Source organism: Carassius gibelio, chromosome A18 (genome assembly GCF_023724105.1).
Source record: "Carassius gibelio isolate Cgi1373 ecotype wild population from Czech Republic chromosome A18, carGib1.2-hapl.c, whole genome shotgun sequence".
NCBI lineage: Eukaryota > Metazoa > Chordata > Actinopteri > Cypriniformes > Cyprinidae > Carassius > Carassius gibelio.
In genome coordinates this window covers 20,091,643-20,117,602 of record NC_068388.1, presented here as the reverse complement: position 1 = coordinate 20,117,602, position 25,960 = coordinate 20,091,643, and the positions used below count along the sequence as shown (strand labels likewise).

Sequence of the window (25,960 nt, the reverse complement as noted above, 5' to 3'; positions counted from 1 at the left end):
TGCATGTATATATGCGAATTGGGACCCAACAACTTTTATTTTGGTTCTGAACCGAGGAATCAATTGAACTGAGTGATACCTAACGATGTAACTTGAAGGAAAAAACAAAAACAAAGGAATTCTCTTCTATTTCATATATTTGGTGTTTAACATATCTGTTGTGATGTATTTATTTAACCCTTACAAAAATACTAGAGTGGTACCATGGAACGATAATGGTATTACTAACACCATATAATATAAACTTCCACTACAAGGTAGTACGTTACCATATAACTTTTTTGAACATTTTTGCAGAGGAACTGTGGCAGAGATCCGGTAGAGGGAGCTTATTCAGAAAACGTACATAATGTGTTACAATATTGAAATAGCAACCGACGAAACAATCCGGAAATGTATGGTTTTATTATAAAATCATAACCTCGCTATCACTGAATTGTTGACAAACAGCAACACAAAAGACGGCCCTTTTCAAATTTCGGACGTTGCCCGTGACGTCGCGCCGAGCTTGCGCTGAGGTCATTTCCTGTTTGTGCTCCCGTTGAGTCGCTAGACGGAGGCCTATCCGCGATACCATCTCCACCGTAATATCGTTCACAGACCTGCAGGACGGCCACGGCGAGGTTATTAACAGCATTAAATGCGTCGAATAAGTGTTGAGGGATGAGTTTGGGAGACCGGGTTCGAGTTTTGGGCCACTGAGGGGCTGTTTGTGAGGATATTCCGGCGGCTGGGTGTTGTTATTTTTGGGGCAGCTGAGTGGTCATTGGCAGAGCTCAAAACACAGCAGCTCGCCAGAGGATTAAACACACATTTCACGTCTCTAAACACCCTTCATTTACTCCACTTACATGGGCTTCTGAAGATTTTTACATTTCAAGTAACCAACACATCGCAGGAGAGTAAAAGTGGAGGTAAGTTAAGGGACTAAAACGTGCATCGATGATTGATGGCTAGCGTGATGTTTAGCCTAGCACGAGTCTCTATATTTAAATTGCACTTAAATGTTATGTTCTGTTGCGTTTTCGGATACATTACCAGATAAATCGGTGTATTAATATGTGTTTCTTAGGTTTACCTTACAGAAAAATCGCATCTCCCGTCATGTTTGTCAATCATTTTTTCTTTACAAATCTGTTTACTTAATAAAAGCACGCTTAAAGATGAATTTAAACCCATTTGGCGCTTTGCTGATCTCTCCCGCGGCGTCTTTGCTTGCGGATCTATTTTAAGTGCATCATTGTGTCTTGACGGGGTTCTCAGTCTGTTAAGTTAAGAAATAGTACAGCTGAATAAGTTTAAATGAGAGTATATTATCGATCAGGCCCTTTACGCGCTGTACAAATGCATGATACATGTGGATCTATAGGGCGAACTCACTGTGCATATATGATCGATCAAACTGGTGCCACTTTGTTTTCGGTTTTATCAATAGAGTTGGCATGCTGTTCCACGTGGAGTCCAGTGCTATTCTGTAGGCACGTTTAAAATATGGAGACTTTATTTAAGGTAAAAGTAGTCGGATGTTTGACAGTTATCAAATAAAGCATCTGTCGGGTTTGTGCATGTGTGTAAATGAGGCCTGAAGGTTATTGAGGTTGAGAGGGGTCAGATTCAGGACTTCTCAGTCTGGAATTATTCCACTCGCTACAGAAAGTGTGTAATCTTTAGTTAGTTGAAATGGTCAACGCCTGTGGACTTCAAAGTGCGCGTGTGTGTGAGAGAAAGAGTTGTTGTTGAAAAAGAGGAACAGGCAGACAGACCACTGACCGACTGATACACACGCACACTAGATGCACGAATATATGCCAGCGATAGAGTCGGTCAGTGTGTTTTTAATGCCATGTGTTAAGCAGTTGTGTTGTGGACTAGCAGGAGCATCACAAGGTGCGTATTTTACTTTTCAGGGATAATCCAGTGTTGTGCCCATGGTGATAGGACAACATGCCAGGTCTGTGCCAGAGGCACTGCTATGCCAGGAAACTCCTCTGGAACAGACTGATCTTATACTCACTATAACCCCCCCACCATACACACACACACACACACACACACACAGACAGACAGAAAACAGCTTTTTTTGTGCTGTTTGATAAGGCAAGATTATCGATTATTATTGTATAGGTTAAGTTATTTAAACAAACACTTAATACTGAATGTGAAACCAAGAAATGCATTTTGCTGTTTGTATTACATATTTGAAAGGTACTACTTTGAATCGTGTTTCTGGTTAAGGAGAGCTGTTATTATTTATTAAGAGATCACACTTATTGGGTCAAATCAAAGTGCAAAAAGAGTTTGAACTGGACTTTTTGGAATTTGGCGAACAAAAATCTTAACATTGTATAATAGTTGTAAAATTGTAATAGTTTAAATATTCTATAACAAGCTAAAATGTGCTTCTTATATGAGAGCACTTTGCACTGACAGTAACTATTATTATCTTTAATATTTTACAGCTACTCAAGAAGATTTAACTAATACCCTGTTTTAAGGCTTTTTTTATATACATTTTTTTGCACCAATATTAATATTATGACAGATACATTAAGCCAGTAATTATTTTGATGCTAATGGCAATAACAGATAAAAGGACAATATTTCAATAGTTCAACTCCTGTATGACTTTTTTTGCATAACACAAAAAATCAGCTGATGCATGTAGAAACTACGCTCACATTTTCTTCAAGTGGATGAAAATGTCTGTCCCCTAGTTATCAAGCGTCGCAGCCAAAGCTCGTGCTTTCTTATGTCTCTTCTGAAAACAGCAGGTGTCTTGTCTTGTTCGCTGTACAAAGTGGCATGTTTACCTGTGGCTCAGACTGGCTTTAGTGCAGTCTAATTGGCATCTCCATGGTGATGATAGAATAGTGTTGTCGCATTTCCTGTCAGAAATGGTTTAAAAACATATTGTGGTGAATGAAGCTCATCCTTGTCCCATGTTCATTAAGTGCATGTTATTCTCTCCACACGTATTGTGATAAAAAAAAACATAATTTGCATTATGTATATTATCAGAGTAAAATACCAAATTAACTACAAAATAAAAGTGGTTATTTTAGTCTTCCTTCCACCAGATAACTTTGGCACACACTTTATTTATCTAAGCTAAACACATCAATTAAACATGTTTGTAAATTCAAATTAAGTTCTGCAGACGTGAGGTTAATATGTTTATTGTTCACATAAGCCATTATATAATAACAGGTGATCAATGGTCCACTCATATACCACACACGGATTACGTTGTCTTCTTAAAGATGTCCAAGACAAAAAAAAAATTAACACCGCTTATATCCATCCATCCACCAGTATGGAGACCCTGCTCCTCCGTCAGCACTTTTATCCCACATCTAAAGAAACTTGTTTGTGAATAATGACTCAGCACTTTCAATTCATTCATTTGAAATTTTCCATAGAATGTCTAGCACTTACCTCTTTGTCATGATCTTTTCATTCATTTATTTCCTTCTTTGCCCAGTTTTAGCTTTATTGGATCGTGCATGGGAGTCTCTGTTTTATTCAGTAAGATGATAACAAGTGAAATTCAGCTGTCCCTCATCTGTTAAATGTAAAATTGAGGCTTGTCTGTTGCTGAGTGCTGAATGCTGCATTTGTCAAGTTTACATTACAAACATTTCTAAACTGATGGCACTCCTGCAGTTTGGTCAGGTGACCATTTGTGGAAAATGTTCAGTTGTGTGCTGCAGTAACAATTAGGGATGCATCGATCCGATACTCGGGATCAGTATCGGCTCCGATACTGGCATTTTCTGCGGATCGGGTACCAGTCAGACGAGACCAATCCTAATCCGATACTGTGCGTGTACTATTGTGTTATTGTTAAGCCCCCAGCAGGCACAGAAACATTATAAATCACCAAAACGTTTTCAAGAACATATTAAAAGTAGGGGTGTGACGGTTAGTATATAACCGTGAGACCGGCGGTTATAGTTGAACACCGTCATTAGAACTTTATAACCGCCAAAACCGTGTCACTAAAATATTTTTTACAAACATTTTTTATCAAAAATTATTTTCATTTTTTAGATAGGATCATCAGATGCGCAATATATCGGGAGACATGGTTTTTACCACTTAATGAAGTTTTGTAAATCGTCAGACATGATATTTACCACTTCATTAAATTTTGCTTTGTAGAAAACCTTTCTTAAAAACGAATTTCGTTTTGAACCAATTTTATCTTAATTTTAATAGATGTTTCATCAACCAATTGCATGTATTTTAATAAATAAAAAGCAAATATAGCAGACAATGATAACCGTGACATGGAAGCACCAGCGCGCCGCGTTCACTTGCACTGCACTGTGAACTAGAACGCATCTCATTGTAAATGAAACTCAGCGTAGGCCTATGCCTCATACTCTAGCATTAAATATTTTTGCTGCATCCTTTCCAGAACAGACAATGGCTTTTTTTTTTTTTTTTTGCGGCTCGCATCAGCAAAGCATAGACCGCAAAACAATCAGCGGATGGCGGGCGGGTGCGGCTTTGAAATTTGCTCAAAAAACTTTGGCGCGGATGATGAGTTTTGTGACAGATCTCCTTAATAAACGGAGGTCTGAAATCTCTGCCCCTTTACCGATCAGAGCGCGCGCTGAAACGGAGTTAACCCGCTATCTCCAAGATCAACCAATTGACTCTACGGCAGATCCACTAGCATGGTGGCGAGACAATATGAAACAAAATGAAACACGCTATCCCCCCCCCCCCTCCCCCCCCCCCCCCCCCCCGACGGTTATGTTATGAACCGTCACATTTGACTCACGTCATTATAACCGTCATCACCAATTCTGAAACCGGCACACCCCTAATTAAACGTGTTCTGAAGCTGTTCCATAGTTCCACGTGAGGTACAGATTAATATTAATAAAGTCTTTCAATTCAAGTTCACAAACTATTCTTTCCGCTGTGGCTGTCTATCATCCTCCATTCAGCAATCAAACTGCGTGTTGTGTTCTTTTACTACTGTCAAAATAAAGATACTCTCTTCAAGAGCGCACTGTAACTGAGGTTTATAACTGTTCAAAGAAAAGGCTCGTTAAACTAACGCACAGATTTAATACACTACGTATCAATGTCTCATCCCTTTGTACTAGTGATGTCCGGTTCGAGAACAAATAGTGTTCCTGTAGCTCAAGTGGTAGAACATTGCGTTAGCAAGCGCAAGGTTGGGGGTTCGAATCCAGGGGAACACGTGTTAGGAAAAATCTGCTAAATGCATTCATTTTAAAATTACATAAAAATTGTAATTTAATTTAAATTTAAATGTTCAAATCGTTTGATTTAACCGGTTCTTCTTGGTGAAACGGTTGAACCAGTTCACCAAATCGGACTGAATCGTTTGAACTGGTTCGCGTCTCCAGTAAGCATTAATCAACAAATTGAGTACCCGTGATTTTTTTTAGAGTATGTTTTGCTGCTGAATTATCCACTAACCTGGTTTATAATATTATTTTTTGATTACATATTTTTATTTTTCATTAAAATGAAGTTGTGTTTATGTAGTATATTGTGATTAACACAAAAGAGTGGTGATGAGGTCAACACAGAGAGTATAGAAATTCGACATTGATTTAAAAAAAATAAAGCCGCACTGGTATTCGATTGGATCGATATTGGTAGATACTCAAAATGTTCTGTATCAGATTGGTTCTGAAAAAATGTTATCGTTGCATCTCTAGTAATAATAATAAATTCACATGCAGAATGCTTTAATTAAAGGAATCATTCACCCAAATTGAAAATTCTAATTTATTCACCCTGTTCCAAACCATATATTTTTCTTCAGTCTGTTGAACACACACTCAAAAAAATATCATGAAAAACGTCTTTTTGCCATACATCGAAATCAGTGGGCGTCTAATATATTGGCATTGTTCTTGTTTTGTTCACAAACACTGTTTGCTAAAAATAAGCAACAGAAATGTAAACCTCCTTAGTCTTTGGTGCCTTCTGTGTTATACTTTATTGTGGTTAACAATGGTTTATTTGCATGATCCCAGGTGAGTTTGGCTCTGTGATACTGAACATCTGCCTGACCTGAGACTCAACGCTCCCCCTCCCCAAACCTCCCTGCCACCCTGCCCTACGCCCCACACACCCCTAACCCAGCATGAACGAGGTCAGCATCGTCAGAGAGGGCTGGCTCCACAAGAGAGGTGAGATTGCTTACTCACCCATTCCTTGCAACTGTTTATCATACTTTTATATCATAAACACTGAGTTGTTGTCTTCCTTTTCACTGCCTTTTTGATTTATCCCAACTTTCTTCCTTCTGCCATTTACTTCCTTGTATCTCTTCCTCTTCCTTTCTGCAGGTGAATACATTAAGACATGGAGGCCCCGATATTTCATCCTAAAGAGTGATGGCTCTTTCATTGGCTACAAAGAGAAGCCAGAGACGTCAGACCACAATCAGCCGCCTCTCAATAACTTCTCTGTTGCAGGTCTGCCACATTTCACTGTATCTCTCCACACTAACCAGATTGTGTTTAGTATTCTAATATACAGGTTCCCTGTAGTTAGTTTAGTTTTTGAGCTATGGGCTATTCTTAAGGCAAGGGATGCATCATAAGGATAATTGCACCAAATAGGAAATTGCACAATATCAACAAGGTTTTTTTAATTATATATTTTTTTATATACATTGTTTTATATCTGGCAACATTGAATCTTACATTGTTTCAGCTGATTTAAGAGATTTGAAGGATCACTTTTCCCATCACCTAGCACCCAAAGCAGTGCTCGCAAAATTGCTAGCCTGATGTCCCTGGGCTATTGTGTTATCCACTCGGGCTACTAAAATGTATCTCTGCCCTGATATCCACTATCTTGAATAGTGATGTAAAATTCCTAACATGATATACGCTGTTCACTCACTTGTAGGGGTAAAATGGATCATAGTTGTTTGCACTTATTTCGAAGTCTTGGGGATTTAAACATTCAAGCGTTTTAAAACATGCGTGAACATTCAAAGCTAGCACGCTGGTTTTTGTGTGTACTCACTCAAAGCACGCACGTTTTTCAGACAATGCAATACACAGAATTGATTAATTTTCACTTCTCTTTGCTTCTGAATGAACACATACACACACAGATTCTAAAATCACAGAGCTAAAATCAGACCATTCTGTTTTTGCTTACAATTTTGGAATTATACAATCCAAATAACATGTATTTAGCATTTTTTTGGATAGTAATTCAAATGCAGTGGTTGCCTCTGATTTTAAATAGAGCACAGGCAAAGCCTTTTGGTTTAGATTTCCTTTAGTTGTATAACTTGATTTAGGATTCGTTTTAAAATTTCAAGTTATTTTTATTATTTAACATTTCATTTCACAAAGAAATATGCAGAATTTTGTCTGAGAAAAATTAAAAGGACACCTTTTCATTTGTAATTTGTTTTATATCTCATTTTGTAAAAAAAAAAAAAAATAAAATAAATGTAATCTGTATCGTGAATTTTATCGCATTGTAAGTTTAGTGAATCGTTAAATCCCTATCAGTGATGCGCGGGTCAGTGTATAAACAACCTGCAACCGACCAACGTTTTCAACTAACCCGCCCGCAACTCGGACCGCAAAAAAATTTAATATTGTTCCTGACCCGCATTTTTTTTAAGTAGTAAATGCTCATCGTAGCATCATTGGGGCCATAGTCATAGGAACTAAGCAAATCAAAAAAAAAAAAAAAAACTTAATATATTTACATTTTGTCAAGAATTATATAAAAACAAAAAATCGTCAATAAACTCATAATTTGTAATTATTTATTTATTTTTTTCATGTTTATGTAACTTCAGCAGACAGTGAGGTTCGTTTTTTTTCCGATCAGAGCTCGTGAGCGGAGAGCACATTTCTGAATATTCCGCTCCACTCACTCATTCCGTGGGGTCGGATAATAAGCGTTATGACCGCAAGCAAAGAACCGGTTAAAATAATGATCATGAATGTCTAAATTAGCAAGGAGACATTTAATTGTTTAGCAATAAACTGGTATTTTCTGTGTCACTGCAAAGATGAAGTTGACGATGCGGTCTAACGCCAGAGAAAAATGCACATTTCATATGGATTACATAATCAGAGAGTAGCCTATTTATTATGGTTTGAATATTTTCGTTTAAAAGTAGACATTTCAAGCTTTCTGTAATATATAGCCTATATTTCTCAAATCTGTGAGGCACAAGCTGAATTAATGAAAAATTAATGAAGTTGTCAAATTCATGTTTTACCAAAAACAGCGCCGTTGCTCTCCAGTCTTCACCTTTTCTCTCGCCGCCTCCATCTCTTCCTGCAAACTGAGCTTGTGTGTCATCTTCACGCCAGTTATTCAGCCAATAAAGTGTAGGCCCATGTATTTCAAAATTGTCTAGTACTATACAAAGGTTTAATTGGCATCTTTATTTTAAAACGACCCAACCGACGGTGACACGAATATCATTAAAAATATTTTTGGATGACTTGACCACAGGCACCGCTCATTTTGGATCAACCTGCGCATCACTGATCCCTATATGCTACTAGTTTTGGCTGATCATGGTGATTTGTCCACAGTAAAGTTCAGCCGATGTCATTTTTTATTTTGGGCTAGTTAAATTAATTTTGGGTTACCAAAACCTGAAGAATGCCTGCCCGAAGGGCTACTAGGGATTTTGACATTTTGCGAAAGTGGTAGTGGTAAATTATGTAAAATCTGTTTGTCTGACCAGTAGAAAATAAATCAGTGTTTAAGAAAACCTCTTAATAAGTGTTTTTAATTTTTCAAAAGTTTCCCGGAAATTACACACTTAATGTTTAAATACAAATTAATGTACAATATGTAATTTTCCGCTGCTAGGCATGTATTTTAAACAAAGAGACAAATCCATATTTTGATGAGTCTGTGACTGAGTGTGGAATTGTGGTCTTCATCCCCACAGCCGATGCAATTTGATGGGACTCGGCTGGAAATCACGTTCACATATGAGCTAATGATTTATTAAAGTAGTAGAATGAAGCAGGGTGAGACTGAAAGCCATCAAAGCGAAATGAGGTCACTGAACGAACGTGACGCACAGCTCGAAAGCAGCGGAGCTTTTATTTGACTGCTTCTGCTCTTTCTGTTTGTGCGTATGTGGGGGGAAAAAGCAGCATTGTTTTATCATAGTATATACATTTGAAAGTTCAGTTATAATGCTACTCTGTGTTATCGTAACTGGTCTGTTAAAACTCACAACATATTAAAGCGTCTTTGGTGTCTCCATATTTTCTCCAAAACTAGAAATCGAGAGGTTATGACGTCATTGGCAGGCGACACAGTGACAATATAGGCACGGGCCGTGACACTAGTTAAAATTGATCAATTCTCTGGATTATGCATTCTTAGAAACATTTGAGACAATGTAAGCAAAATATATAACACTGTTCTAGTGGTTTTGGGAAATTTTAATAAAAAAATCTTACATAGAGTCTTCGTGTTTGCCAGAGTACAAAAAAAAAAAACACTCATCAAAGTGCAAAATGAGCAAAAACAAAAGAATTTGACAAGAGGTTGTGTGTATGTGTTTTTCTATCAATGTTGGATGTTCTTGTTTGTTTAAATCTCCTAAACCTAGATTACTAGCATATTCGGTCAAGAATCATCTTCGATTAAGAAAGCAAGAGGTCATTAAATAGCAGATGACTCAATATATTTAGTTTAGAAACTTTTGACATTCAACAAATTTAAATCCAAAATACAACTTTTCAAAACTTTAATATCCTTCACAGAGTGTCAGCTGATGAAGACTGAACGGCCTCGGCCAAACACATTTGTCATCCGCTGCTTGCAGTGGACCACTGTTATTGAGCGCACCTTCCATGTGGACAGCAATGCTGAAAGGTGAGGAGATGAGATGGAGGGTCCTGCTGCAATCAGTGTCTTTGTTGTAAATGAATGAGTGGTAGCGAGAGCGCTTAAGAAACAGATGCTGAATGGTATTTACTGGAAAAGCAGATTTAGATGTATTAATCAGATTTTTGCCAACCAAAACAGGTTATTACTCACTGCCTGTTGCTTAAATTGAATCGTAAGGGAGTTGAAAAACATTTCAGTGGAAACAGGAATTGTGTTAAGGTCATTGTGACTAAAGAGACCAATTCTTTCAAAGGATGGCAATCACGTACATGTGACCAGTGTAAGAACCTAGAAAATAACAAGAGGAACCAAAACTTCTTAAATGTTTTTTTGTTTTTTTTTCATTTAATGAATTCGATTTTATTTTGATGTCAATAAAGAGAGGAGTGGATACGTGCAATTCAGGATGTTGCCAATGGGCTCAAGTCCCGGGAAGAGGAAGAGCCAATGGACATCAACTTTGGCTCCCCTGGAGACAACAGCTTGGAGGGGATGGAGGCTGCCATTGCAAAGTCGCGCACCAAAGTGGTAAGTGCCTTAACTCAAGGTGTAGCCATGTTCTGGTTGTTTGGGCATCGTTTCACTTCTCCAGGAGAAACAAACTCAGTTGTCCATTGTCTCGGTCTATTAAATGCCGCACCATTTGAAAGCAGGTGATGGCGATTTAGTGATAATCACGGAACCAGATTTACTGACTATATGCCCATGATCATATAGTCAGTGTTAATTTCGTTGACTAAATATTTTCGTCATTATTTTCGTCACGAATATATTTTTGCGGACGAAAACGAAACGAGAACTAAAATAGAAGGCACTGATGGAGACTAAAACTATGACTAAATTGATTGACATTATCGTCAACGAATAAAGGACGAGACGAAAATAGACTGTGACGAAAATCAAATCAGCAGACTGGAGAGATGCGAGGAATCAACAAAGACCCGGCAAAACATAACAGGCCAGACTGCATGAGAGAAGAGAACCAATCCGAGCCTGACTTATTGAGACGTGAAGCGAAGGTTTTCAGTTTTTAAATGAGCTCCCGGGAAGTCGGCATTCGAAGAGGTGATGTCTAAAAGAGCGACAAAATGTCCACAGCTCACTTCACGTTTGACGACGAACAAAACAAAACAAAGTGTAAAGCACGCGGAGCGCTCATTCGTGGCAAGACATTTAACAAGACATTTAACAAAGACATTTACAGACGAGCCACCTGGACATTTTCTCAAATGTAATTTCACAACGATGTTCTTATGTTTATTGAGCTAAGCAAAAGTGGAATACTGCAGTGCGTAGATGTTGTAGCATTAAATATTACGAACTGAAAAGTAATGTAAAATAGCCCCTTCTTCAAGTTAGATGAGAGCACAATACTAATACATAATATCACGATAAATACATTTGATTAATACTAATGTTTAGTATATTTTATAATGTTCTACTTGTTGACAATATCACAAATATTTCTATATTAGTCATGTGAAACATGAATGTTCACATCCTATCATTATACATACAAATCTAGCAATATTGTAGTATTTAAAACATACAATATTGCTAGACAAATGAATACCTTATAATATCTTGTTACTTTTTTTTTTATCCACCTAGCTGCCAACTTATTAAATATTTACTTTAAATGTATGCACTTATTGTTCAGCTCCGCTGTAAGCTTTAAGGTCCTGGACCTAACCTTATTTTTCTTTTATTGATGGTCAATTGGCAGCTAGTTATTGTTTACATTATCATGACAGTGTTTGTTGCTGCATAAAAGCTTTTGAATCGAAATAAAGACACAGTTGTGTTGAAATAAAGTTGAATTTGTGTTTTATATATTTTGGTTAAGTTTGTTTCCTATACCAGCTGTAAAAAATTGTCTAGTAAATCTGTTATTGATTTTAGTCTTATTTTAGTCGACTAAAATACCAAGCAATTTTAGTCGACTAAAATAAGACTAAAATTAAAACAAATCAGATGACTAAAACTTGACTAAAACTAAAAAGAATTATAGTCAAAAGACTAAGACTAAAACTAAATTAAAATTTTGTGTCAAAATTAACACTGCATATAGTTAGATATATCGCCCAGCCCTACATGCAACCTGTATCCGGATGTTGTCCAACTACACATTGAAAAGACAAGTGTAAATGCACTACTGATCTGATTGTTGTCCAATCAGCATGTCCTGGTCCAGAGGTAGTCGGAGACACATTGTGATCAGATCTCAGTGTAATCTAAATACAATCCAGCCATCGTGTCAGCATTCACAGGTCGACATCATGCAAAACGCCGTGCCCTCTCGAGTGAACTATCAGGAAAAAAAGACCGAGAACACACATGTGGAGACCAGTGAGACTCCTACACTTATCTTTGAATTCTAAAATGTCCCGCATCTGAAAATGCTTTTCAAAAGAAAACCCCCCTCTTTAGGTTGACTGCACTGGGCTATTCTCTGCAGACTATATTGCACAGGAAATACAGATCCAATCGGTTATCCAGATAGAAAAGTCAGTTGATGTTGCCAAGTATAAACCATGGACTGTAAAAAAGATGGACGACACGCCTTCATTCACTTCCATTAAAATAAAAGTGAAGCCGCCATTGTCCCAATAGGGGGTGGCCATATTGCGCTGATTTGGAACCAGATTTTGCACAGTAGAGAGCAAAGTGAAGCAGCGTCCTGCCTACACTTTTGGAGTCGATTGCAAACACACGCTCCTGACCCTTTATAAATTAGCCTGACTGGTCCAATTTTTGTTTGCTGACTTCTCGTAAAAAAGGCTTGTGTTAAAATAAGGTAAATACAACTCCAGTCTCTTCTTGAAGATCAGGGAAGCTGTCAATTAGGATGTCACACTCCTGTTTTTATAGCATCACATAACTAACTAAAACCAAACTTATTTTAAAAACGAACACCCTAACTTACATCAGCGTGAATAAAATCTAAATCAAATGACACAAACCATTCTTGAAAACAAAATATTGTCAGTGAAATTTAATTTAGTTTGTATCACGTCCCATAAGATAACATGGGGAGGGCATAGTTTATAAGGTTGGCTTCACGTTTGAGGACTAACTGTGGGCACACTTGTTCTGATTGATTGAGGATCTGATCTGCTTGATGGGATCACGGTGATCACATGTTAATGCCAAGTGTAAACACAGCCACTGTCAAGTTTCTCGTATCACCTTGCTCTCTCTATCTTCATTTAATATTCAGTTATTTTAAGGAATAATTAACCCAAAAATCAAAATTTTACTCATCCTCAGTGCCATTCAAGATGTAGATAAGTTGGTTTGTTCATTTGATCAGATTTGCTTGGCATTATAGTCCAATAAATTCTCTACTGTGAATGGATGCAGCAAGAATGAGTTTAACAGTTGTGAGAAACAGTTGTTTAAAACAACACCGTAATCCACGTCATTGACACGACTCTAGTTCGTCAGTTAACTGCATGTTTGTAAGAAGCAAATCTATTATTAAGGTGTATTAAATTTAAACTTGTTTCTGGCCAAAATTTGAGTCCATAATAACACTTCCTCCAGAGAAGTCGTCCATCCCCTGATGTTCTCTCACATCAGAATCCACCAACATAAAGTTGAGAACTCTTGAACTGTAGAAAGTTTTCTGTACTGGAGAAAGCAATTTTATGGGTAGAGGACTTGTATTTTAGTTTGAAGTTAAAAACTTCTTGTTGATGGTCTTGTTTATTACAAACATAGGTTTTTACTTCACAGGATGTTAATTAATGGACTGGAATAATGTGGATTACTGTAAAAAACAAGATCACTTAGAATCAGCTTGTCAAAATAGTCCTGTTCAGCATTATATGAGACTCTTCCACTCTGCTATGGGGTCCTGATCACCCTGCCATGGTTTATTTTGTGATAATGACACGCTTGGCTGTTCGTTATCCATTACTTGGCATAACTATAGGTTTTATTTACATAATTTTAAAAGTTGAGATTTTTATGACTGAGCAGATTTAATTCTAATACAAAAAATGTCATGACTCATTTTTGTTCTTCTTTAGACAATGAGTGACTTCGACTACTTAAAGCTGCTGGGCAAAGGCACATTTGGAAAGGTGATTCTAGTAAGGGAAAAGGCTACTGGCATGTACTATGCCATGAAGATCCTACGCAAAGAGGTCATCATTGCTAAGGTGGGCAGCACACAGATCAGAAACGTAAAATTCTCCAGAATGACTTGTGTGAGACTAATGACACAGTGTTGTGTCCTTTTTCAGGACGAGGTTGCACACACAGTCACAGAAAGCAGAGTGTTGCAGAACACACGGCATCCGTTCCTCACAGTACGTCCAGCTCCATCAGGGTTTTTGTTGTTGTTGTTGTTGTTGCACAATTATCTTGGTTCTAGAGTTGTAGTTCACATTGTTTTCAATCTCTCCACAGACACTAAAATACGCCTTCCAGACACGAGATCGATTGTGTTTTGTCATGGAGTACGCAAACGGGGGCGAGGTTCGTCACATCTTGTCGCTCCTTACAAAAACAAACTAGGAAATCCTTCACATTCTGTCTCTTTTAAAATTATGTTTTGTCTCGTTTTTACGTGTTTCCAGCTGTTCTTCCACTTGTCTCGAGAGCGCGTGTTTACGGAAGATAGAGCTCGCTTCTATGGGGCTGAAATTGTTTCAGCGTTGGAATATCTGCACTCTAAAGATGTCGTCTACAGGGACCTAAAGGTTTTCTGTGTTTAATGCTCTATGTAATCATTGTGAAAATACTTAGAATTGTTTTTGAAAATTGTGTCATAGACCACAAAGACATGAAGTCTGTGTTCCTTTTTTCCACAAATGGCAAAACACGATTTCCTAATTCTGTTTGAATTGCATTTGTCTCTGCAGCTGGAGAATCTAATGCTGGACAAAGACGGTCATATTAAAATCACAGACTTTGGCCTGTGTAAAGAGGGCATTACTAACGAGGCCACCATGAAGACATTCTGTGGGACCCCAGAGTACCTTGCTCCTGAGGTACTCCCTACTCACTCCATGAATGTTTTTTTTTTTTTTTCAATCAATTTTTGGATTATAGTTTAATAGATTACATGTGGAAAACCCTGTGAATCAGGCCCAACTCTAATTTTCAAATTTTCTGATCTATTGTTATGAAATCCCACACTGTTTTAAAGCAGGAAATCATCTTGTTGTTTGTGTGTTTTAAATGTCATCACATTGAAAGGAGAGCAGAAGCTACAAAACATCGCAATATTACACAATAGTACTAGATGTCAAGAAGCACTATATGAAGGTTTAAGAATATTTAAAAATAAAAAAGCAAGTCCTATGACGCAGAAAGAATACAGACAAAGCCTTGAAACAATTTTCTGTTATGTTTGTTGTGGCTTGTAGACCCAGAAGTAAACGCCCACTGGTACGATTAGCTAAAAGTTGTGTATGTTTGACAGTCTACATCCTTCACAGATGGATTTAGGTTTAAAACATATAAATACTCAGTACATATCAAACAATCTGAAATGAAAGACAAAGTAATTTTCATTTTATGCAGAGGCGGTGTTTAGCCACACTATTGGGTCATAAAGTGGTACATTCAACAACCTGTCGTTTTAGCAGAATGGCTTCAATATAAGCAGTTTTTTTTTTTTATGAGAAAGTTTTGAGTTCTGAAAATTACTGGGTGTTTTTATAGTACGATGACCTCTTACATGTCACAAGATCAAGGGAATTTAGATTTCTCAGTTCATGACCCCTTTAATAAGATTTAGCTGGATTGTTCTTTTGGCCAAAAGGAAAAAGATGCTTTGTAAACCAAAAATATCACTCCATTATTATTTGCACAAAGAAGGTTATTTGTGCATTCCTTGTGTTTATATTGTCCACATTTAGTGAATGTTGTTCCATTAAAAAAAAAAAAAAAAAAAAAAAATATATATATATATATATATATATATATATATATATATATATATATATATATATATATATAACTTTATAAAATCTAAAGTATTCAGTAGTGTTTAACACAGTAATTTAATGCTGGTTATTGTAACAAGTTCAACATTTATAACTAATTCCAAATAAGGTTGGGGCACCATTGGGATACATGGGGGTACACTATAAGTTGAACCTGGTTATTCACCCCTCCCCCCCCCCTTCCCACACACATTCATTTAATGTACTTGTCACTCAGAAATACGCCGCATTATTAAAGTACAGTTGTTTACTAAAACAGCTGCAGAACTTTGATAAACCTTCCCAATATTAAAGAATGTCTTGTTTGAGCTTCTTGTTTTCTCTTGCTTTATTGCCATCTTTAAATGTTCTGCTTCATTTTCATCTTCTCCACGTTTTTTGATGTAGGTATTAGAAGACAATGATTACGGCCGTGCGGTGGATTGGTGGGGTCTGGGAGTGGTCATGTATGAAATGATGTGTGGTCGGCTGCCGTTCTATAACCAGGACCACGAACGTCTGTTTGAGCTCATTTTAATGGAGGAGATCCGCTTCCCCAGAAACCTCTCGCCCGAGGCAAAGGCCTTGCTGGCCGGCCTGCTCAAGAAAGACCCCAAACAGAGGTAAGACGAGCATCTGTTTCTACTGTTGTTATGATGGGGGGTCTTGTGTATGGTTTTATTAATGTGAATGTGGTGTTTTTAAGGCTTGGAGGAGGTCCTGAGGATGCCAAAGAAGTGATGACACACAAGTTCTTCAGTTCCATGAACTGGCAAGATGTCCTTCAAAAGAAGGTGAGAGTTTAAGTTAGTGGGAACTGATTCATGAGATATAATCATCACACGTATTAGAGAATATACACTATTAATGTCTTGGACAGATGCTCTCAAATATCGTTTGCATTCATGTTTCAATATTGTTTCTGCATGATTGATGCAGTGTGCTCGGAAGACATATACCCTCAAACACAACATGTTTATTTTTTACTTCTTTAGACATTTAACAGTGAACAGTCATTTATGCTGATCTCTTTGTGTGGTTTTATGCAGCTTATCCCACCCTTCAAGCCGCAAGTGACCTCAGAGACAGACACACGCTACTTTGACGACGAGTTCACTGCACAGACCATTACTGTCACACCACCTGACCAATGTGAGTACCTCAGTTCTTCTGCTTGTGAGGTGTGTGTCTGAGAAAATGATTAACAAGTCACTTTGTGGAAAATTACAGCAAATGTAGCCCTCATAACTGTTCCAAATAAGTAGCACAAGTATGAGTTGCACTGGATCAAAAATGCATTAAGAGCATTGGTGTAAAAGTCACATGATGCTGTTATTATATGTACCCTACGGTTTCACAGGTGAGGCTTAAGGCTAGTCCCAGACTAAAATGCATGTTTGATTTGTCTCAACTGAAAATAGCTGGGATATGATATGTCAAAAATATCATATCGATAATCACCTTAACCCTTTCGCACATGAGTTTAAAATGTTCTAGCTGAGCCACAGGCATGAGTTTCTTTAGAATGTACCGCCTTATTGTTTCCATGGCGACGCATCATGCTTGTCATGTGACACAACACAGCTACTATAGCTCTTTGACACATGTTTTGTTCACAATATTCACAAACGTGCTAGTGTTACTGTTCCTGTGGCTCAGTGGTAGAGCATTGCGTTAGCAGCACAAAAGGTTGTGGGTTCGATTCCCAGGGAGCATGTTAGGTAAAGAATTTTAGCATGAATGCACTGTAAGTCGCTTTGGATAACAGCATCTGCTAAATGCATGAATGTAGTTTAATTTTTTATTGAATTTAGTTGATCTATACCGGGTGATGGGCGCCGCCATGTTAGTTCACGCTAAATCCGAATTTGGGATTTACAACACGCAAATTCATCCTCTCATCCCGAAACACTTTGAAGTAGGTGTTCGGTAAACTCAGAGAAGAGCAGAGTAAACTTTATCGTCTACATACAAAATCTGTATATGATATCAATAAAAACATGAAGTCAGATTATATTTGTATGGCTCATTGCCGTTTCCATAGACATCAGCGTGTATTTTACAAACTGTAAATGTATGGTTTTGCTTGTACTTACCTGTATTTAAATATCTGAAACCTAAAGTAAGCATTATATGGTTTAAAACTAAATATTGGTGATGATATGACAAATGCTCAGCGCGTCTGACCTGGCTCTGCGCCAGCCAAAGTAGGAAAGAGATTCAAATTCAGCAGTTGATGACGTGATGCTCTGAAAGTTCTAATCACACTGGTGTGATCATACACTACAGGGACCAGCCAAAACTGATCACACCGGTGTGATCGTACGCATTAAAGGGTTAAAAATTCATATCATCTACCTAAGCCCCATCTCCACCACACCCGGCCCCGCCGAGACAACAACGCACCATAAACACACATGTTCAGTTTGGACTTAACTATTGCCACAAAGTTTGGTCTAACTTTTCTCAGGGAGTAGGGAGTAATGAACACTGTGTAGGGACCATGTCAGTCGGAACACAGTTTTGTTTCTCAAGTCTTTATATTCTTAAAACATAACCAATTGTATTCATGTGATATTTTGATATAATCCTGTTTACTTGTCCATACAGATGTGTAAAAATGCAGATATAAAGCCGAAATGATTTTTTTTTTAAGAAATTTGAAATCATTTGACAATGGATTTAAAAATACATGTGTAAACCTACTTTAGATGACAAGGTATTTTCCACAAATAAATATTTAATAAAAAATATCATAAAAAAAGTAAACACTCTAATCAATGGGGTCTCGGTATCCTGCGAAGTTTGTGTGTACTGGGAATAATATTTTTCAACTAAACATTAAACTTAAAACATTTTACAGCATGCATTGAAAATTACACTAATATGGCAGCGGGGAAATGCATAAAGCGTAGCATAATTTGAAATCACGAGTTTGAAGCACTATCCACAGAATTAGTAAATAGTTTTATACCTTTTACAGACTTAAAACAAACGATAAATGAATACATCAGAAATAAATGGCAATCAGAATGGGATCAATGTCTAAATAATAAGTTGCATGAAATAAATCCTGATGTGAAGAAAAAACTTAGACTCTGTTTTGAGAATCGTTGGAATCAAGTCATCTATACAAGATGCAGAATAGGACATTCAAAAATTATAAAAATTTTTACTCTTAGGAGAAAATCCTCCAAAATGTTCATTTTGTCAGAATTCATTGTCCATTAAACATATCCTTCTAGATTGTATTACATCTGCCCCTGTGAGAAACCTTTTTTATTCCGTTGATACTTTTGGAAAAAAATTTAATCAAGTGAATCCAAACATGGTCCTAAGATTTCTAGAGGAAATAAATGTTAAACATCTTTTATAGTCTTCCTTTGATTGATTGTACTTTATTCTCGCCATGAATATAGCTTTAGAAGCTGGTATGGCGTTTAAAAGAAAAGAAAGAAAGAAAGAAAGAAATCACGAGTTTATATTTCAAAGCAGGGGTCACCAAACTCTGTCCTGGAGGGCCGATGTCTTGCAGAGTTTAGTTCCAACTTGCCTCAACACCCCTGCCTGGAAGTGTCCGGTATAGTGAGACCTTGGTTAGCTGGTTCAGGTGTGTTTGATTGGGGTTGGAGTTAAACTCTGCAGGACACCGTGCCCTCTAGGACTGAGTTTAATGATGCCTGGTTTAAAGCATTCAATTCACACGGACTGAGAACACTTGATCATGCTGGGTACACATAAACACTTCACAATCTCATAGCTGGATTCAATTAAGTTTGCAAGGTTTGTGAAATGCTCATTAATCATTCAAAGATTTGTTTAAATTATATAAATGCGTATTTGCTTAATGCTGACCTCCAATATATATCATATATCGGCCAACCACTAATAATGATTACAATGCAGTGGTTGAATCTAATGTCTATTTAGTTTTATTTACATTATATTTAAATTTGGTTATTTAGCCGATGCTTTTATCCAAAGCGACTTACAATTGAGGACAATAGAAGGAATCAAAACCAACGAAAGAGCAATAAATATGCAAGTGCTATATTATAATAGTGTTGAATCTGTTAGAGTTAATCTGCAGGTTTAAATTAGGGATCCTGTTTACTTTGTAAGCGCACATTACTAGTCTTGTGGTGAACAATTAATCTTCCAAAGTTAATCAAAACGAATATTTCTGTCTTTAATCTCCCGTGAAAATAATCTTAACGTTTGGAATCACATTATATCACAATAATCGATATCATGCAATACTGAATTTAACTCACAACCACATTATCTCGAAATTCTGACTTTATTTCTCCAAATTGAGTATTTTTCTCACAAGTCTGACTTTTTATAGCTCGCAATTGCTGATGATGCTTTGTTCTTGGTCTCTGTTGCTTGTAGATGACAGTCTTGATGCCGAGGGCCCAGATACACGCACACACTTCTCACAGTTCTCCTACTCAGCCAGTGTGCGGGAGTGACCCCCCCTTCCCACTCTCTCACCCTTACCAGCAAACCGGACGCCCCTCACATACACCAACGCAAACTCATACAAGGACATGTGCACCAGCAACCCAAGCCTACTGAGGAGTGGGTTCTAGGCAGGAGTACGGCATCTGTGAACTATCCTGAACAGGTGGGACCCTCTGGTCAGTCCTGGTTTCTGATTGGCCTTTCATCCAGCCAATCGTAGCCTGACACTACACACTGCAACACAATCCATCCATCACTGAATAAATCTCAACCAATAAGGTACCACCGAGAACACCGCTCAGGACCAGCAGGTTTCAAGACACACTCACACTCAAAACACTGGACTACGGGACTAAAGCCTCTTGTAAACACAGATATCAAACACGCTCTAAATCATCTTGTGGGGACTAGAGAAATCAAACTATTTGGACTTATTTCCCACTGATTGTTACAGTTTTAAAGCCATATTTCTGCAATTGTACAAGTGCTCTTTCTGGAACTAGCTGTTACCAATAGTGTATATACAGCTGGAGGACTGATGGTCACACAGAAAGGAATAGTGCCGTTTCTCTGCCTGGGTAGCATACCGAATGCTGTGCATGTGTGCGTGCATCGACGGATGTCTCGACTCAGTCTACATCTTCAACTGTGTGTCTTTTTGTGTTTCAATTTTGTACATGGGCATAAAGGAGCAGAACGGGGTGGGATTGCTAGGGGGTTGGAGACTCACACACTATAGATGTTTGTGCTTTAAAGGGAAGAGAGAGAGGAAGACGGCTCTAGCGTGTTGTTCAATGGTTTCCTCCACAAACAGGAACCTTGAAACTGGCTTCATGTAGAAGCCTTTTTCCAGTTTTCATGTGAAGCCCCAGAGGCTTGTTGTTCCAAGGTTACTGTATCATAGAAACTGTCCATCATGTTGTTTTCATTCTCTCGAAAGTTTTGCAGGCAACAACTGTTTAAAAAAAAAAAAAAAAAGGATTTGAATGTCCTGTTATTTCATCAGCATGACCGACTGGTAAAAGTAGCAAGCAGTGGAAACACGTACCTGCGTGCTCAGCCATTGTTGTCGCAGCCTTCACCCTTCTTTTCATTCTTTTTTTTATTATTAGTGTAGTCAGAAAAAAATGGTTAGGATGTTTGAGAGAAAAAAAATGTTCAACTTCATCTCCAGATGTGTAACGTAGGTGTGCTTCTCCAGACAGAAGCTGTCAGACACACCGCTTAGATGTGTGAGGTGTTTTTGTTCTTTTGCCATTTTAAAGATGCTTCATGTGTAAGGAACATCAAACTGTTTCGTTTTTTGTTTTATTCCTTATTTTATTTGGATCATTTTTTTTTTCTTCATTCGCCCACTCCCTGAAATTAAATTGTCTTGATAAAATATATATATAAAAATATATATTACAATAGTAGAGTTTTTTTGTTTCTTTCTTTTGTCCATTTTTCCATTTGTGTGAATGTGTAGTTGATTTGTGTGTGTGTGGGTGTGTAGTCACAGTATACACTCACCTAAAGGATTATTAGGAACACCGGTTCAATTTCTCATTAATGCAATCATCTGATCAACCAATCACATGGCAGTTGCTTCGATTAGCATCTCCTGAACTCCAAACTGAATGTCAGAATGGGAAAGAAAGGTGATTTAAGCAATTTTGAGCGTGGCATGGTTGTTTATTTCACAATCTGCTCGGTTACTGGGATTTTCACACACAACCATTTCTAAGGTTTACAAAGAATGGTGTGAAAAGAGAAAAACATCCAGTATGCGGCAGTCCTGTGGGTGAAAATGCCTTGTTGATGCTAGAGGTCAGAGGAGAATGGGCCGACTGATTCAAGCTGATAGAAGAGCAACTTTGACTGAAATATGCAGCAAAACATTTGTGAAGCCACAACACGCACAACCTTGAGGCGGATGGGCTACAACAGCAGAAGACCCCACCGGGTACCACTCATCTCCACTACAAATATGAAAAAGAGACTACAATTTGCAAGAGCTCACCAAAATTGGACAGTTGAAGACTGGAAAAATGTTGCCTGGTCTCATGAGTCTGGATTTCTGTTGAGACATTCAGATGGTAGAGTCAGAATTTGGCGTAAACAGAATGAGAACATGGATCCATCATGCCTTGTTACCACTGTGCAGGCTGGTGGTGTTGGTGTAATGGTGTGGGGGTTTCTGGTCACACTTTAGGACCCTTAGTGCCAATTGGGCATCGTTTAAATGCCACGGCCTACCTGAGCATTGTTTCTGACCATGTCCATCCCTTTATGACCACCATGTACCCATCCTCTGATGACTACTTCCAGCAGGATAATGCACCATGTCACAAAGCTCAAATCATTTCAAACTGGTTTCTTGAACATGACAATGAGTCGACTGTACTAAAATGGCCCCCACAGTCACCAGATCTCAACCCAATAAAGCATCTTTGGGAAGTGGTGGAATGGGAGCTTCGTGCCCTGGATGTGCATCCAACAAATCTGAATCAACTGCAAGATGCTATCCTATCAATATGGGCCAACATTTCTAAAGAATGCTTTCAGCACCTTGTTGAATCAATGCCACGTATAATTAAGGCAGTTCTGAAGGCGCAAAAGGGGGTCAAACACAGTATTAGTATGGTGTTCCTAATAATCCTTTAGGTGAGTGTGTAATGTATTAGTCTTTCGTGTTTAAACATGATATACATTACCACCCGTCCTCCATAAACCAACAGCTGGGCTGAACTGCAGTGCTTCTACAGCTCTTAAACATCAAACACATTTATTTTAGGCATCTCACTAGGTTTTGAAACGGCCATTATTGTCTTGACTGAGAGAGAACGCTAGATGGTGCCATTTGCCTGTGTCATTAAATGATACATTGCTCTGGATATAACTTATGCACACTAGTTCACAACATTAATCATGCTCAAATACAGTTTTGAAAAGAAACTTTTGGGTGGAGACATGAGAGGCAAAGATTTAAAATGGTCTGCTGTAGTGCTTTCACCCATTTTTGTTATGTGTATATATCTACTTGTAGGACAAATCCGCTTTGATTATTTTGCAACTTTAACCATCGACTGTTCTGTTCTGAATGTGATGAACAATCACGAATGTCATCATTGATGCTCAGTTTTCTCCGTTTTTTTTTTTAATTTCTTTTAGGGCAGGGGATGCAAACTTGGGGGAATCTTGAAATTTTTCTTCAAACTGAATTTTATTTTTTATTTTTTTTTTGCTACTGAGTGCAGTGGGATATGCTTTGCTATTAGGACATTCATGCAAGTAAATTCTTTTGTTAAAAACCATGTCTGCCTCCTTTACTAACTGAACAGCATGTCAAATTACCCAAGTGGATAGAAGATTTCGAAAACACTTGTTCTTCAGCCATGGCTCAAGAGCTCAAACAATCCACAATTTGAGTTTTATTGAAGATGTTTACACTTTACACATTTAATTGTTCAAACATTTGAAATGTCTGTATATTTTGCCCTAACAATATCTAGAAAATGATTTTAAGAGACGTTGACTACTGATGTCCATGATTACTCCCACAGCAGTGAGACACTTACCATGAAAACTGAGTCTGTTTCAGAAGTGGTCTGGATAATAATCTACAGCTAAATAATGCCACTGGGGATAAAAGAACTTTCATGGCCAGTAGTTTGAAAAAATAGTCAGAACTATTCACTTAAAAACAAGTAATATTTTAGTGTCTGAAGAGCAGTAGATCCTAACCAGTGGGCAGTGGGCATGACCTAAGGTCATGTCACTATACAAAACTACTATGGAAGCCCGTTTCCACCGTAGTTGAGAAAAAATGTGATTCTGTAAGTCATATTGATGAGAAACTTTCTCATCATTATGACTTAGTTTCTCAATATAACGAGATATTTTCTTGTAATAATGACTTAGTTTCTCAATATGAGATATTTTCTTGTCATAATGACTTAGTTTCTCATAATAATGAGAAGATTTTTTGAAATAATGACTTAATGATGCTTATGATGCTTTTTTAAAGATCATTATTTGGTGTATTTGGTGTAACAGAATATGTTTGCATGACAAACTCTAAACCTGAAAAATGCTTAACGTGGTACAAAAACGTATTGAACTAAATTAAGTACTGAAATTAATAAACAGGCATATTGTATATACAGGCATTCGGGTGGGTCCAAAATATGAAATAAGCAATGCAATGCAATGCAAACAAGGCATTATTATGAGAAAATATCTTAATATAACAAGATACTAAGTCATAATTATAATAAAGTTTATCCTTATGACTTACAGAATCATATTTTTCTCAACTGTGGCAGAAACGGGCTTCCATAAAACTACTGTACACTATTAAAGGGGGGGTGAAATGCTATTTCATGCATACTGAGTTTTTTACACTGTTAAAGAGTTGGATTCCCATGCTAAACATGGACAAAGTTTCAAAAATTAAGTTGTACGTTTGAAGGAGTATTTCTGTTCCAAAAATACTCCTTCCGGTTTGTCACAAGTTTCGGAAAGTTTTTTTCGAGTATGGCTCTGTGTGACGTTAGATGGAGCGGAATTTCCTTATATGGGTCCTAAGGACGCGCGCTCCATTATAGTATAGCAGAGCAGAGAGAGGCTGTGCACAGACAATCACTGATCAGAGCGAGAGCGTAGCGAAATGTCACAAAAGGAGTGTGTTTTTGGTTGCCAGGGCAAGACAACCCTGCACAGATTACCAAAAGAGAAACAGCATTAAGGGACCAGTGGATGGAGTTTATTTTTACAGAGCATCAACGGAGTTGTGCAAGTGTTTGTGTTTGTTCCCTGCATTTCGAAGATGCTTGTTTTACAAACAAGGCCCAGGTTGACGCTGGATTTGCACATTGTTTATTTCTTAAGGATAATGCAATCCCAACGAAAAAGGGTCACGATCGTGTGTTGGAACCGCAGGCGGTGAGTAAAACTGCTTCAAATATCTCTGTGTTGTTAACTTAGCTATCGGAGCATAAGCACATCAAGTAAACAACATGCGATGTTGTCATCAAACTGCACTTTCCACATGTACAGCTTAAAAAAAAAAAAAAAGACGACAAAGTGGAACTTAGTCATTTTCCAAAACCGCTAAGCAAATATATACAGTTTCAGTACATACCACATAGAGAAGCCTTTGCCGATGCTGCTCTTTTTAAATTTCAGCCTCTGGATCTGTGTCACAGCTTCCAGACTCGCTCAACACAAAATCCTACTCGCGCTCGTGATTCTTTAGCTCCGCCCACACGTCACGCCTCTAGGCGCTCGTGTTTTTCCGGGAAAAATCGGTACAGACTATCTTTCTCTTATGAATATAATAAAACTAAAGATTTTTGGAGTTATGAAGGATGCAGTACTACTCTATAGGTACTCAAGATTAACAGGATATTGAGTGAAAACGAGCATTTCACCCCCCTTTAACCCACACCTTAAACCATAAGCTTTAAGTGAAAGTTCACCAAAAAAAAAAAAAAGAAAGCCTGGTTATGTCATCTTAAGCCGGTGTGAATGACTGACTGACTGACTTCAGTGTAACATAACAGAAGATATTTTGAGAAATAATTCCCAGCTCAGCACCTGCAGTCATTGAAAAAGCAATGAATTGCCAAGTGAAACAACATTTTACAGGGAAATGTCAGAACTGCAGTCTATAT

General features: G+C 37.7%; 1 protein-coding gene across 1 annotated transcript; it reads left to right on the top strand.

Annotated features, from left to right (window-relative positions):
* Positions 1–493: 493 nt before the first annotated feature.
* LOC127934477 (RAC-beta serine/threonine-protein kinase) lies at positions 494–21,715 on the top strand. Its single transcript, XM_052531899.1, has 14 exons — positions 494–914; positions 6,027–6,182; positions 6,342–6,470; positions 9,771–9,882; positions 10,278–10,425; positions 13,932–14,063; positions 14,148–14,213; positions 14,314–14,382; positions 14,484–14,606; positions 14,769–14,897; positions 16,245–16,459; positions 16,543–16,630; positions 16,886–16,988; positions 20,232–21,715. The coding sequence occupies exons 2-14, from the start codon at positions 6,137–6,139 to the stop codon at positions 20,309–20,311; spliced, it is 1,440 nt and encodes a 479-aa protein (XP_052387859.1). The 5' UTR covers positions 494–914; positions 6,027–6,136; the 3' UTR covers positions 20,312–21,715.
* The last annotated feature ends 4,245 nt before the right edge of the window (positions 21,716–25,960 follow it).

Bases quoted from the DNA above. Each gene is read 5' to 3' on its own strand.
- LOC127934477 (XM_052531899.1), top strand. From the start codon at position 6,137: ATGAACGAGGTCAGCATCGTCAGAGAGGGCTGGCTCCACAAGAGAG. The intron at 14,607-14,768 runs GTTTTCTGTGTT...TTGTCTCTGCAG, and splicing joins TCGTCTACAGGGACCTAAAG to CTGGAGAATCTAATGCTGGA. The intron at 16,460-16,542 runs GTAAGACGAGCA...GGTGTTTTTAAG, and splicing joins AAGAAAGACCCCAAACAGAG to GCTTGGAGGAGGTCCTGAGG.